This window comes from Delphinus delphis, chromosome 20 (genome assembly GCF_949987515.2).
Source record: "Delphinus delphis chromosome 20, mDelDel1.2, whole genome shotgun sequence".
Classification (NCBI taxonomy): domain Eukaryota; kingdom Metazoa; phylum Chordata; class Mammalia; order Artiodactyla; family Delphinidae; genus Delphinus; species Delphinus delphis.
Window position 1 is genome coordinate 52,697,814 of NC_082702.1, and position 12,881 is coordinate 52,710,694.

The window sequence follows — 12,881 nt, forward strand, 5'->3', positions numbered from 1 at the left end:
AGAGTTCACATCCCATACAATTCACCTATCTAAAGTGTACAGTTCAGGGATTTCCCTGGTGGTCCAGTGGTTAAGATTCCTCGCTCCCAAGGCAGGGGGCATGGGTTCGATCCCCGGTCAGGGAAGATCCGGCATGCCGCATAGCATGGCCAAAAAAACACAAAAATTTAAAGTGTACAGTTCAATGACTTTTCGTGTATTCACAGAGCTGTGCAACCATCATCATGATCAATTTTAGAACATTTTCATCACTCCACAGAGAAACCCTGTACCTCCTAGTCATCACCTTCCAAGACCCCCATGTCTCCCAGTCCCAGACAACCACTACTCTACTTTCCATCTCTGTAGATTGCCTATTCTTTATATCCCAAAGGTAGGTTGAATGATGGGGAAATTGGAGGTTCAGAGAGGGTAACTGACCAGCTTAAGGTCACACAGCTAAGGAAGTGGCCATTTGGGACTTGAAACCAGATCTCCCTGTCTTCCAAATCCATACCTTCCCATTGCACCACGGGGCTTTTTCTTCTTCCTCCCAATAACAATACTGAAGATAGTCAGCCCTGATGGTTGAACTATGTTGCCTGTTTTACCTCTCGTCTCATTTAATCCTTATAATCACCCTGGGAGGTAGGACAGTTAATATACCCATTTTGCAGAGAGGGAAACTGAGGCAGTGAGGGGGTTGGCTAATGGTCCAATGCACATGGCTGCTAGCAAATGGAAGAGGGTTATGGGGAAAAACATGTGCATCCCTGAGGACTGGTGAGGGACTCAGAATAGAAAGTCAAGACAATGCTGATTAAAACACAATTTTCTTTCAGGTTATTCCCCCCCTCCCGCTTTTCTTTCTTTTTATATGAAAAGGAAAAGAAAGTTCCCTCCACCCTTTGAGGTCACTTCCTGACCCATTTGTGAATCCATGCGGAGTGGTTACACACTCACGTCTTCCTGCCTGAATGCCTCCTATTAATGCTGGGGACGGGCAGTGGGCCTGTGTGCCCATGGGCTCTGGCCCCAGACAGACTTGGGTTCAAATCCAGCCTCCACCACCCACTGACTTAATGGACTTGAGCCCTAAAATAGCTAACTCATGACAGGGGGCTCTGCCATATGTATCTGAATACATTGGGTGGCTTCTCCCCCTACCCATTATGCCTTGGAGTAGAAGTGTCATGTCGTGTTTCAGCCCTCCCAGAACCAGGGCTTCCGTCTCAGTGACTTTATTTTGAACAATCAAGTTGGAGTTGGAGAAAAAGAGGCCACGATGAGGAACCCCAGACACTCCCATTCATCGCACTGCATTCCTTTAGCTGTTCAGCTGAGATCGAAAACCAAGGCAAAGAGGAAAAGTAGTTAGAAATACGAAAAAAGCACACTGCCATCTCCGATGACCACCATCTCAAACACAGCAGACATTTTAACTCCTGAAATGCTGTAAGCTCCCAGTCACATATTAAATGAGAGTTCTTTGAGCTGAAGCGTGTGCTACATGTTCTTCTTTGCTTGCTTGATCCCCAGGGACCAGGGAAAACTCCAGCCAGAATTAGTATCTGTCTGGACAGAGGTTAGGAGCCAAGGCTTCCCACCGTGGTTTCCAAAGCTGATTGCACTTAGTTTCATTTTATCAGCAAGAGATTTAACACGGTTCCCCATACACATGGATTTTGTAATAATAAATTCTAGGGCTTCCTTGGTGGCGCAGTGGTTAAGAATTCACCTGCCAATGGAGGGGACACGAGTTCGAGCCCTGGTCCGGGAAGATCCCACATGCCATAGAGCAACTAAGCCCGTGTGCCACAACTACTGAGCCTGCGCTCCAGAGCCCATGAGCCACAACTAGTGAGCCCACGTGCCACAACTGTTGAAGCCCATGTGCCTAGAGCCCATGCTCCGCAACAAGAGAAGGCACTGCAATGAGAAGCCCGCGCGCCGCGACTAGAGGAAGCCCGCAGGCAGCAATGAAGACCCAATGCAGCCAAAAATAAATAAAGAAAAGAAAAAAAAAAGAAAGAAATTCTACACATATATCATTGTAATAATATATTATGTACATTAGATAACATGTACCAAAATAGAAATGATGAAAGGATTGATGGAAATAAATATAAATTGAAGTTGTTAAAAAAAAAAAGGCAAAGAAATTTAACCCAGATTCAGCCATCATTCCTGGGGAGTTGGCCCTTTGATTACACGTGGTGTCAAAGATTTCTTTAAAAAATGGTGCAGTAAGTGATCTGTGGAGAATAGCAACTAGTACACCCCGGAGCTAGGAGCAGTGAAAGAAATGAGTCCAGATTGCCTAAAGTCAGTGAATGAGCCCTGTGGCTTTAGGTATTATATTTTCAGCCAGAACGATATTCACAGATTTAAAAAATGCTGTAACTCAAGCGGCTTACGAGTAGAACTGACGTGTCCTGACAGCTCTGTAGGTGACTGGAAAGCTGGCTACAGTCACAACGGACTGTAGGCAAAGATGCATATGAAAGGTTTGAATAAAATTGCTTCATGAAACAGGAAAGTGGAAAAAAGCAGTATTTCTCTTAAAGAATATGTTACATCATACAATACGTGACTTGAGGTAGGCTTGGTGTAGCCAGATGAATCAACTAAATACCATCATTAGGCATTCGACCATGTCGTCTATATGCTTAGAAGTTTATAAAGTGAGCCATAAAAAATAATCTCACTGGGAAAATGGGAGATCAATTCCCTAGTATTCTAAGTTCCGTACAACAGACTTTTGGGGCCGGCACTATTTTGATCATGTCTGACGGATGAGAAAGCTGAGCTGAGGGTATTTACGTGACTTGCCCCGGGTAGTAAGAGGCGGTCACCAGCGCAGCCTCAGTAACGATTTCAAATTAGGGCCATGACCTGCCAATTCCCGTTGATTATATTAAATGCATGTAAAACACGTGTGTGCAGTAGGAGCTCCATGAAAGCTAGTCTATCTGGAAGTTTTCTCTCCACCTTGCAAGTGAGGAGGGGCAGGTCGATCCCCTCCCGCTGCCTCAGTTTCTTTCTCGGCCCACGGAGGCGGGGTCCCAGGCCTGGTCCGCCCCCAGGGAGGACGCGGCGCCGGGGGTGCCCTGAGCTGCGGGCCGGGGGTGGGGCGGGCCGGGGCGCGGGGGGCGGCCCCGGAGGAGTCACGTGGCGCGCGGCCGCGGCCGAAGCAGAAGTAACGGCGCCCGCGTCGGAGGGCGTGCGCGGCAGGGAGTGCCCACAGCCAGGACGGCGGGCGGCTGCGCGCGGGACCCCAGAGCCGGGACCCGCAGCGGAGGCGCGGCCAGGTGAGTGGCCCGGCCGGGTGCGAGCGCACGCGGGCGCCCGCGGAACCCGCGCTCGGGGAGCGGCGTCCAGGGGGGACCTGTGCCCGGGCGCTGCCGGTGCTGGCAGGGGTGGGGCACGCCGTCGGGGCCCCCGCCCGCTGTGCCCGGGGCCGGCGCGGTGACGGCGGGGGTCCGGGCTTCGTCGCCGGCCACTTCCTCACTCTGGGCCGGCGCCACTTCGTCGGTTGGTGTCCTGGGTCCGTCCGGCTTTGAATGGGAGCCTGGAGGAAGCGGCGCGGCTTGCGGTCTGGGGTTCGTGCGAGCGCTGGTGGTGTAGGCTCCGGTGGCCGGGGGGGCCGGCGTGTCTCCTGACCACCTCTGGGCCCAGGGCTTGTTGATTCCAGGCGCAGCCCTTCGCCCTGAGAAATAGAGCTTTCGGGGGATTCAAGATTCCGTCTCCCCCCGCAAGAGTTGTACGCATCATTATGTGCGTCTCTGAGTTTTCCTGGTTATGTTGTGGAACCCCAGAGAGGTCGTTACCCCCATAGCGGAAGAATTCGCGGGAAAGATGTGTTCCGTTTCGACGGGGGGCGGGGGGCGCTTGGCGCCTGGATTCCAGAGGGGGCCCGGGAGGGGCTCTTGTAGCACCACCTGTAGATCGTGTAGCACCCTGATCTTGAACTAGAGTGAGAAAGTATGGAGGGGGGTGGCACGCGCATGGGAAACAGGTGGCCTTGTCAGTGTAATTCGAATTTCTGTTCCAGCTGTGTAACCTTGGGCAAGTTGAAGAGTCTCTGAGCCTCAGTTTCTTCCCCTGGGTACTTGGGCCACCCAGGCCTCCATTCCAGGGCTGTGTGGAGAGTTGGGGCTTATCTGCCACTTCTTTACCCTATGCTTAAGGGCCCTGCGTTGGGGCTCGGGCCATCATCCTTAGCTACAGTCTTTCAGGGAGTCTTAATTTAGGGGTTCCTGGCCGCCTCAGGCAGTTACCCTTATTACAAAGATATGAATGCCCCGTGTGTACCAGCTCAGGACGATACTCACTGCAGGTTTCCTTGATGCTGAAATGGCCTAATCATGCTGCAGCCCTCCCCCCTCCCTCTCCCTCTACCTGGAGCCTGTGAAACTCCTCTGGAAGAGGCCAAGCCAGGAACCCCATAAAGAGCCCTTTGGCTGAGTGGAGTTGATGGAAAATTGCGGGTGAGGAAATTTTTGAAAGCACGTCTTCATTTGGAAAACACTTAAAAACACAGAGCAGAAAATCTCATCCATTATGTTAGCACTTAAATCAGTAAAAAGTCAGGTCAGACCCTTTACCTTCTCCCGCTCTCCAAAAGTAACCACTCCTCCTGGGTTTATAAGCAGACCGCCTTTTAAAAAATGTAATTATATTTATGCTTTTTAGTTTGCAACTTTTCTTTCATCCACCTCACGAATCTTTCCAGATCAAATTGTGTGTAAATCTTCCTCATTCTTTCCAATAGCTACTGAGCGTTCTTTAATGTGTGTGTCCCATCATTTAAGGGACCACCCCCATTTGTGAGCTGTTGAATTGTTTCTTGTTTTTTTTTTTTCTCTTTCTATTACAAATGATGCTTCTGTGACTATTTTTGTGTGTGTTTCTGCACAGCACTGGATCAAAGCATATACCTGTTTTACATTTTAGTAGGTGCTCACAGGTTGCCCTAAAAAAAAAAAAGTTGAAGTAATGCACATTCCTACCTGCTCCAGCTGACACTGCTTTGTTCCTCCAATGAAAATATGTATCGCTTTAGCCGCATAGCACAGGGATATCAGCCTGGTGCTTTGTGACCACCTAGAGGAGTGGGATAGGGAGGGTGGGAGGGAGGGAGATGAAAGAGGGAAGAGATATGGGAACATATGTATATGTATAACTGATTCACTTTGTTATAAAGCAGAAACACACCATTGTAAAGCAATTATACCCCAATAAAGATGTTAAAAAAAAAAGACAACCAACAAGGACTTACTGTGTAGCGCAAGGAACTATACTCAATATCTTGTAATAACCTATAATGGAAAAGAATCTCAGAAAGTATATACATATATATATATACATATATATATGTATATATATAACTGAATCACTTTGTGGTACACCTACAACTAACACAACACTGTAAATCAACTATACTTCAATAAAAAATTTTTTTTAAGTATATAAAAAAAAGAAAATATGTATCGCTTTGTTGCTGCAGGGTGGGTGTGAGATGCAGCAGTAACATCCCTCGGGCTGTAGGATGGGCTGTTACCTCTCAGGGATGCGACTGTAGCAAAGTCTAACAGAATTGTTTCGTGGGATTTTGTATGAAATTCTGTGCTTCTCTAACGTGTGCAGAGAGCACTGAAGAGAACTCCCCTGCTTCCTGGTTCTGGGTCCTTGTATCCCAGAAGTTTATTTTTTATTTTATTTTTAAGTTTTTATTGGAGTATAGTTGATTTAAAATGTTGTGTTTCTGCTGTACAGCAAAGTGAATCAGTTACGCATATACATATATCCACTCTCTTTTAGATTCTTTTCCCATATAGGTCATTACAGAGTAATGAGAAGAGTTCCCTGTGCTCTACAGTAAGTCCTTATTAGTTATTTATTTTATATATAGTGTAGTGTGTATATGTCAATCCCAGTCCCCCAATTTATCCCCCCTCCCTTCCCCACCCTGTAACCATAAGTTTGTTTTCTACATCTGTGACTCTATTTCTGTTTTGTAAATAAGTTAATTTGTACCATTTTTTTAGATTCCACATATAAGCAGTATCATAGGACATTTATCTTTCCCAGAAGTTTATTTCGAGTAGAAGGACATGAAAAGTAGAATCTTGTTAAATCTCAGCCACATTTGTATTTACACCGTAAGTCACTTTTATGAAGTTACCCAGGGAGGATGAGAAACAGGAACAAAAAAGGGATTTCGAGGCTATTTCTTTCTTTTTCTTTTTTTGAAAGCAGAAGCAGAATAGAAATTGCCTGTGATGGCTCGTGCCCTCCCCTGGGGTCAAGGCCTCGGAGACCTCCTTGCCTTAGTTGCTGAGCACTGAACTCTGGAAGGCTGAGTTGGGAGCCGGTGGATTTTGGTGGTTGACTCCAAGGATCTTGTGGCCGTGAGGATGTCTTCCCAGTTCTTGGGGAAGGACGTGAGAGACTTGGTGTTTATGGTTGAATCAATCCCCTGGGCTTCTAAGTGGGAAGTAACCAGAATCCTGGGAAGGTTAAGTCCAAGGCCCTCCCAGAGTCAGAAAGAACTGAGGGCCCTGGTGCTTCCCGGTTGGCTGGTTTACATGGCAGTGTTGTGAGGGGTTGTGTGTTTCCTATTTGTGCTCTGCTACATGTGGGCCTTGAGCCCTGGGAGTGGGGAACTCAGGAGGTGTACGGCTGGGACCTGGTCCAAATCTTGGTTCTGACACTTTGCAGCTGTGTGACCTTGGACAAGTCCTTTGACCTCTCTGCCAAGTTAGTTACTGTCTGACCAGATTCTGCCACCAGATTCTGGATTCCAGAAGGCGGGTGCTGAAGGAGCAGGGGCGTGGGATTCAGACCAGGGTTCCAATCCTGATGTCACCATGTGTCTCTGTGACCTTGATCACATGATTTCACCTCCCAGGACTTGAGTTTTCACCTCCGGTATTTCTCGTTGAAATAAATGAGATGAACGAGATACGACAGGTGCAGGCACCTGGGGAGGGCCGATAAACAGCTAGTTTACCAGGATGAGACTGGCCTCAGGCACCGTGTTCATCCCCTGACCTGGGTTCGAGGGCAGTGAGGCAGGAGGCTCAGGTCAGGCAGAGTTCTTGGCATACCCTGTAGTCCTGCTGCCGGGCCTTTGCTTAAGCCTGTTCCTCTGATTACAACACTGTTCCCTCCCGCTTCATCTTTTTTTAAAGCTTGGATTCAGACGCCGCCTTCCCCCAGAAGCTTCCTATGAGCACTGTCAGTTCCCAGCCTTACCCCAGACTAAGTTGGGGACCCCTTCTTGCTACTCCCTTTATTACCCCCACCCCCATGTCTCTGCTACTGCAGAGTCATTGAGCTGACTAGTCCCTTTCCAAATGGGTGGAGAACAGGTATAATTCATGACCTTATCGCTGGGCTGTCAGCATACCTGGGAGGTGCCTTTGGCTGTGGGTGTGAGGTAGAGGGATGAGGGAGCAAAGGACAGGGCCTGGGCCGCTCCCTGCACCCCTCATTTACATAAAAATCCACCCTCCATTTCTGTCATAGAGTTGACCCTTGATTAATGTCTTGACCAGCTGGCTGATTAACATGATCAGAGGCCCTGCTAGATGCTGGGGGCTGTACATACACTGTGGCGTCTGCTCCTTCCAGAGCCCCTCGAGGGTGGTATTGTTATCCCCATTATACAGCTGGGGAAGCTGAGGCCCTGATTTTGAGCAACTTGGCAAAGAGACTGTGGGGAGGCTGAGCCAGTGTGGAGGCCCAGACAGCCTTGACTGAACACCGGTTTCTCTCCAGAGTAGCAACTGTGGGAGCCTCAAGGGATTTGGAGGAGGGGAGGAGGTAAGAAGGAGACAGGGGACAGTGGATAGTGACAGTAGCAGGAGCTGAATCTGAGGAGCATTGACTTTGCATCTTTGTTCTACGGGCTGAGATATATTATCTGGTTCGATCCTTACAGGAACCTTTGGAGGTTCTTTCATCTGTCATCTTCCCCTTTACAAGGGTGGCAATTCAGCCTGCGGGTGTAGGTGACTTGGGGTAGGGGCTGCGGTCTGCAAGCCTGAAGTTAAGTCCCTTCTGAGTGAGGGGCAGTGCGTCTTCGGACATTTGGGAGGCAGACTGGGGGGAGGGTTTTTGCAGAGCAGGGGCTGAGGGAGCGACACGATTTCACTCTTGTTCTTAAAGCATCCTTTTGGTTCCTGGTCTGAGAGTGGACTGTAGGGGCTGGAGCAGAAGCAGGGAGACCAGTTAGCAGGCGATCAGAATGACCCAAGTATAAGATCCTTGGAGGGACCAGTGAAGCAGTGATACTGATTGCATTCTGGGTTTGCCTGTGGATTGGATGTGGGCGTGAGAGAAACCAGACAAGGAAGGCTCTGAGATTTGGGGCGCAAACACGTCTCTGGGAAATGCCAGCTGTGCAGGAGGATGAGGGATCGCCAAGGACACCCCCTGGATGCTGAGCGGCACACCAGGTGCTTCACAGGTGGCTTCCTAACTGTTCCGATGAACAGGGGCTCACGGAGGTCACGCAGCCTGCCCAGGTCCACACGGTCAGTGGGAACCTACACCACGATTTGAACGTGAGGCTGCTGGGTCCTGCTGTCTTCTGCCCTTTTTGCCCCAGTTCCATGGACACATTCGGAAGGGTTTTTTTTTTTTTTTTTTCCTGTTCCCAACTTCACTCGGGAAGTAAAGGGATGGTTGGAAATCTCTTGGCAGGCTGTCAGGGTTGGGGACAGCAGTCAGTCTGGGCTGCTCTGGCTATTCATATGTTCCACAGCATCAGAGTATGTGGGGAAGGAGTGGTAACAGCCAGGCTGGAGTGATTTGGTTATTTAAAGCCCGAATAGTGGTTGGGTCACTGAGGTCGAGGGCTCCACCCACAGCTCACTTCCATTTAAACCTCTGTGTGTCCTGCCTGGGCTCTCTGAGTGGCCAGCGAGTCTCCGCCACTAGAACCTTCTCCCCAAACTCATCCCGATGGGCATGAGACAGGATCTTCACTCTTGAAGTCGAAGCCAAATCCCACTCAGTTAACTAAAAGCAGTTCCCTCCTTTATTCCGCCCTTCCAGCCTCCCTTGTTCTCTCACTCCTTGCCTCCCCCTGGAGCTGGCAACCATGAGCACCACAGTCAACGTGGACGCCCTTCCGGAGTACGAGAAGAGTCAGATCAAGAGGGCCCTGGAGCTGGGCACGGTGATGACGGTGTTCAGCTTCCGCAAGTCCACCCCGGAGCGGAGGACTGTCCAGGTGATCATGGAGACCCAGCAAGTGGCCTGGAGCAAGACGGCCGATAAGATCGAGGGCTTCCGTGAGTACCTCCTCCCCTTCCTGCCCAGACCAGTGGTCACGGCAGTTGTTGTCGGTTTGATACCTTCTGAAAGTGAAAGTGGGGCCGCTCTGTCTGGGTCTCTGAATGGGTTCAGAGCAGGTGGGGGAAGTTAGCCAGGAAACAGCAGGTGAAGGAACAGGAGCCCGCGTGGGCCAACTTGCAAATGACATCCAGACAGCTCACCCGGGATGGCAGGGGCTGGGCTCCCTGTCTCACAGCATCGGGGACCATTTGGTTTGAGCTGATGGTCAAGCCGTCTGCCCTTTGAGGGCTTACCTGGCCGGAGCTTGTGGAAACTCATAGCTTGGTAGCCAGACGAGCAGAGTGAGAAGCCTGTGCTTTAGCTCCAGGTGGACAGAGCGCACTGCTGAATGTTCTGTAGCTCTCAAGTGAAGTTCTGGTCCAGGTGGAGGCATCTTCTTCTCCCCATCCTCTTTACATTCGGCAATTGGCTCAGTCCCTAAAGTTTCTAAGACTGTTTTTAACAAACAGAGTTAGGAGACTTAAGCAATTTTCAGTTGCAGAGACTTGTTTAATTTGACTTTTTTATTGGCTACTTTTTAATTGAGGAATTAAAACGTACACCTGGGGGAGAATGAGACGATTCTAAATAAGTGTCTCTTCCCCAGCCCACGTCTTGCTCCAGGGGCAAGCTCATTACCAAGTTCTTTGGTCTCCCAGAAGTATTCTGTGCTCGTGTGACGTGTGCATTGTGTTTCCTACATGAATGGGTACCTACTACGTACACCTCTGCACTTTGATTTCTTTTTTTAATTTAACAATTATCTTGGAGGTGGTTTATTATCGGCCTGTTGAGCTGCCTTTTTCTTTCATGGCCACATAGCATTCTGGCTACAGTGTAACAGTTTAACCCCTAGAGACGGGCACTTTGGGTCTTTCCAGTCTTTTGTTATTAGCTGCAGTGACTATACTTGGATTCTAGTTTTTTTTTTTTTTTTTTTTGCGGTACGCGGGCCTCTCACTACTGTGGCCTCTCCCGCTGTGGGACACAGGCTCCGGACGCGCAGGCTCAGCGGCCATGGCTCACGGGCCCAGCTGCTCCGCGGCATGTGGGATCTTCCCGGACCGGGGCACGAACCCGTGTCCCCTGCATCGGCAGGCGGACTCTCAACCACTGCGCCACCAGGGAAGCCCGGATTCTAGTTTTTAAAAAAATTTTCTGGTAACAGATTTATGGAGATACAATTCACTTACCATATAATTCATCCATTTAAAATGAACAGTATATTCTGATATGTGCCACCACTACCACAATTTTCATCACTCCAAAAAGAAACCCTGCACCTTTTAGCCATCCCTCTGTTCCTCATCCACCTCTCCTGCCCTAAGCAATCATTAATCTCCTTTCTATCTCTATAGAGGTCCCTGTTCTGGAGATTTCCTCTAAAAGGAACCATATAGCATCTGGCCTTTCGTGACCGGCTGCTTTTACTTAACACAATGTTTCCCAGTGTTTTCAAGGTTCGTCCACGTTGAGGTGCGTCTCAATACGTCCCTCCTTTATGTGGCTGAGTAATATTCCACTGCATAGATATTCCACAGTTTGTTGATCCGTTCATTTGTTGGTGGACATTTGGGTTGTTTATACTTTCTGGCTACCATGAATCCTGCTGCTGTGAGCATTCATGAGTGATTTTTTTGTATGGCTGTGTGTTTTCATTTCTCTCGGGTATCTGTCTGGGAGTAGCATTGCTCCTAGGTCAGTATGGTAGCTTTGTTAATCATTTTAGGAACTGCCAGGCTATTTTCCCAGTTGTGGCACCATTTTACCTTCCCACCAGCTGTGTGTGAGGGTCATCCTTGTGTTACGCTTTCATGCACACGTATTTTGTGTTTACCTGAAGGACAGCTTCCTGTACCTGTTATTTCTGAGTTAAAGGGTACAGGCTATTTTAACTTTGAAAGGACAGTTGGAGAACATCCCACAGAGGCCCATGAGGTGTTGAGGGCACCTCCCGTTCCCCACACCCTCGTCCACTCTGCCGTGGGGTTCTGAACTTGGCCGTTCACAGGTGGTCTCTGATAGCTCGGTGTAGTTCTTCGTGTGATTTCTTTTAACATGAGTGAGATTAAGTAGCTTTCCAAAAGGTTTCTCCTAGCTTTGGAGCCGAGCAGGCCTCCGGTGGCACAGAGCCAGAAGCCCGGCTTTGAAAGTGCCCGTGTCTGGAGGCAGCAAACTCTCCTCCCAGTTTGGTTTGCATTGGCCACACTCCACCTCCCAGGTGGCCCAGAGACCTGTCGCAGCTGGGGCGGGGGTGGGGGCCTTCCTGGGGATGAAAGGGCATGGATGGTAAATACAGGTGTCCTGCACTGAGAGTGGATGGCTGGTCCCTTCTCTTCTGGGGGCTGAACATCGGAAACACCTGGGGGGAGCATTTAACGATACAGCCTACTGGAACTTTCTCCCGAAAGTTCTGATGGGTGTGAGACAGGATTTTGCCTCTTGAAATCCACACGCTATAGTTCTCCCCACGCATTAACCAAAAGCAGTTCCTCCTCCTCCTTGGAGTGGCTGAGGAGGTCTGTCATTCACCAGGTTGGTTGGGATTCAGTATTTTAATAGGCTCCCCAGGTGATCCTGGTAGCTAGCCAGGTTTGGTAGGTACTGCTCTAGAGACTCCCTCCCTCCCTCCATCCTTCCATCAGTCCATCCACCCTTCCTTCCTTCCCTCCTTCCTTTCTTCCACGCATCCTTCCTTACCTCCATCCATCTATATTTGAATGCCTGCTCTCCCAGGCACTATTCTAGGTCCTGGAGATACAGCAGGAATCACATTAGACTCCAGTCCTCGCGGAGCCTACATTGTTGGATTAGGTACAAGCAGCGTGGAGCTTGACTTCCACCACCTTTGATGAGCTTTGCCATGTGACTGCAGGGCAAGTTACATGCACTTTCTGAGATCTAATTCTCTTATCTGCAGAATGGGAGTAATATTGGTATCCATGCACACGGTTACAGTTGGGCATGAGTAAATGAGTCGATACATCAGAGGGTCGAACATGGTGAACGGCACAGGGTAAGCCCCGGACCAGTGGCAACTGCTGCTGTTATTTTTGCCATTGGCTGTTGATGACGAGCGGCATCCAGCTTGTCCGGGGCAGCAGGGTCTCGCTTAGGTGTTTGGACCTTTTCTGGAGAGCAGTAGGGATCCACCGAAGTGTTTTCAGAAGAGGGATGATGTGAACACGTTTGCATTTTTGAACGTGCGCTGGCAAGTCTGTGCGCTATGGCTGTGTCAGTAGTGTTTGTAAAGCAACAGAAAACCCAACTTGGGAGTAAAGAGCTTAGAAAAGGTGCTCCCCTGACCACTTAGAAAGAATAGGCCTGTGGGCCCTAGATGGGGACTCTCAGCACCGCATTTTCAGCCTCCTGACATAGGGGTGTCCTGGGGGGACCCCCACAGCTGTAGTGTTGCTTCAGCGGTCCTAGTTAGCGGGATCCTCCAGGTTACTGTGGCGTCTGCAAGGGGCAGGCAAACAGGAGGGAGCACGAGCGTGTGGTCCTGGGGTAATTGGCAAGCAGCCTGTGACCTTTGGACAGCTGTCACAACACCC

The 12,881-nt window shown here is 49.6% G+C and overlaps 1 protein-coding gene across 1 annotated transcript in view; it reads left to right on the plus strand.

Moving 5' to 3' along the window:
* Nucleotides 1–3,196: 3,196 nt before the first annotated feature.
* The window catches only part of PLCG2 (phospholipase C gamma 2), a 146,521-nt gene continuing 136,836 nt past the window's right edge, over nucleotides 3,197–12,881 (plus strand). Inside the window, exons 1-2 of the mRNA XM_059998978.1 lie at nucleotides 3,197–3,290; nucleotides 9,046–9,284. Of these exons, the coding sequence (XP_059854961.1) occupies nucleotides 9,092–9,284 (193 nt within the window). The 5' untranslated portion in view covers nucleotides 3,197–3,290; nucleotides 9,046–9,091. The remainder of the gene's footprint in view (nucleotides 3,291–9,045; nucleotides 9,285–12,881) is intronic.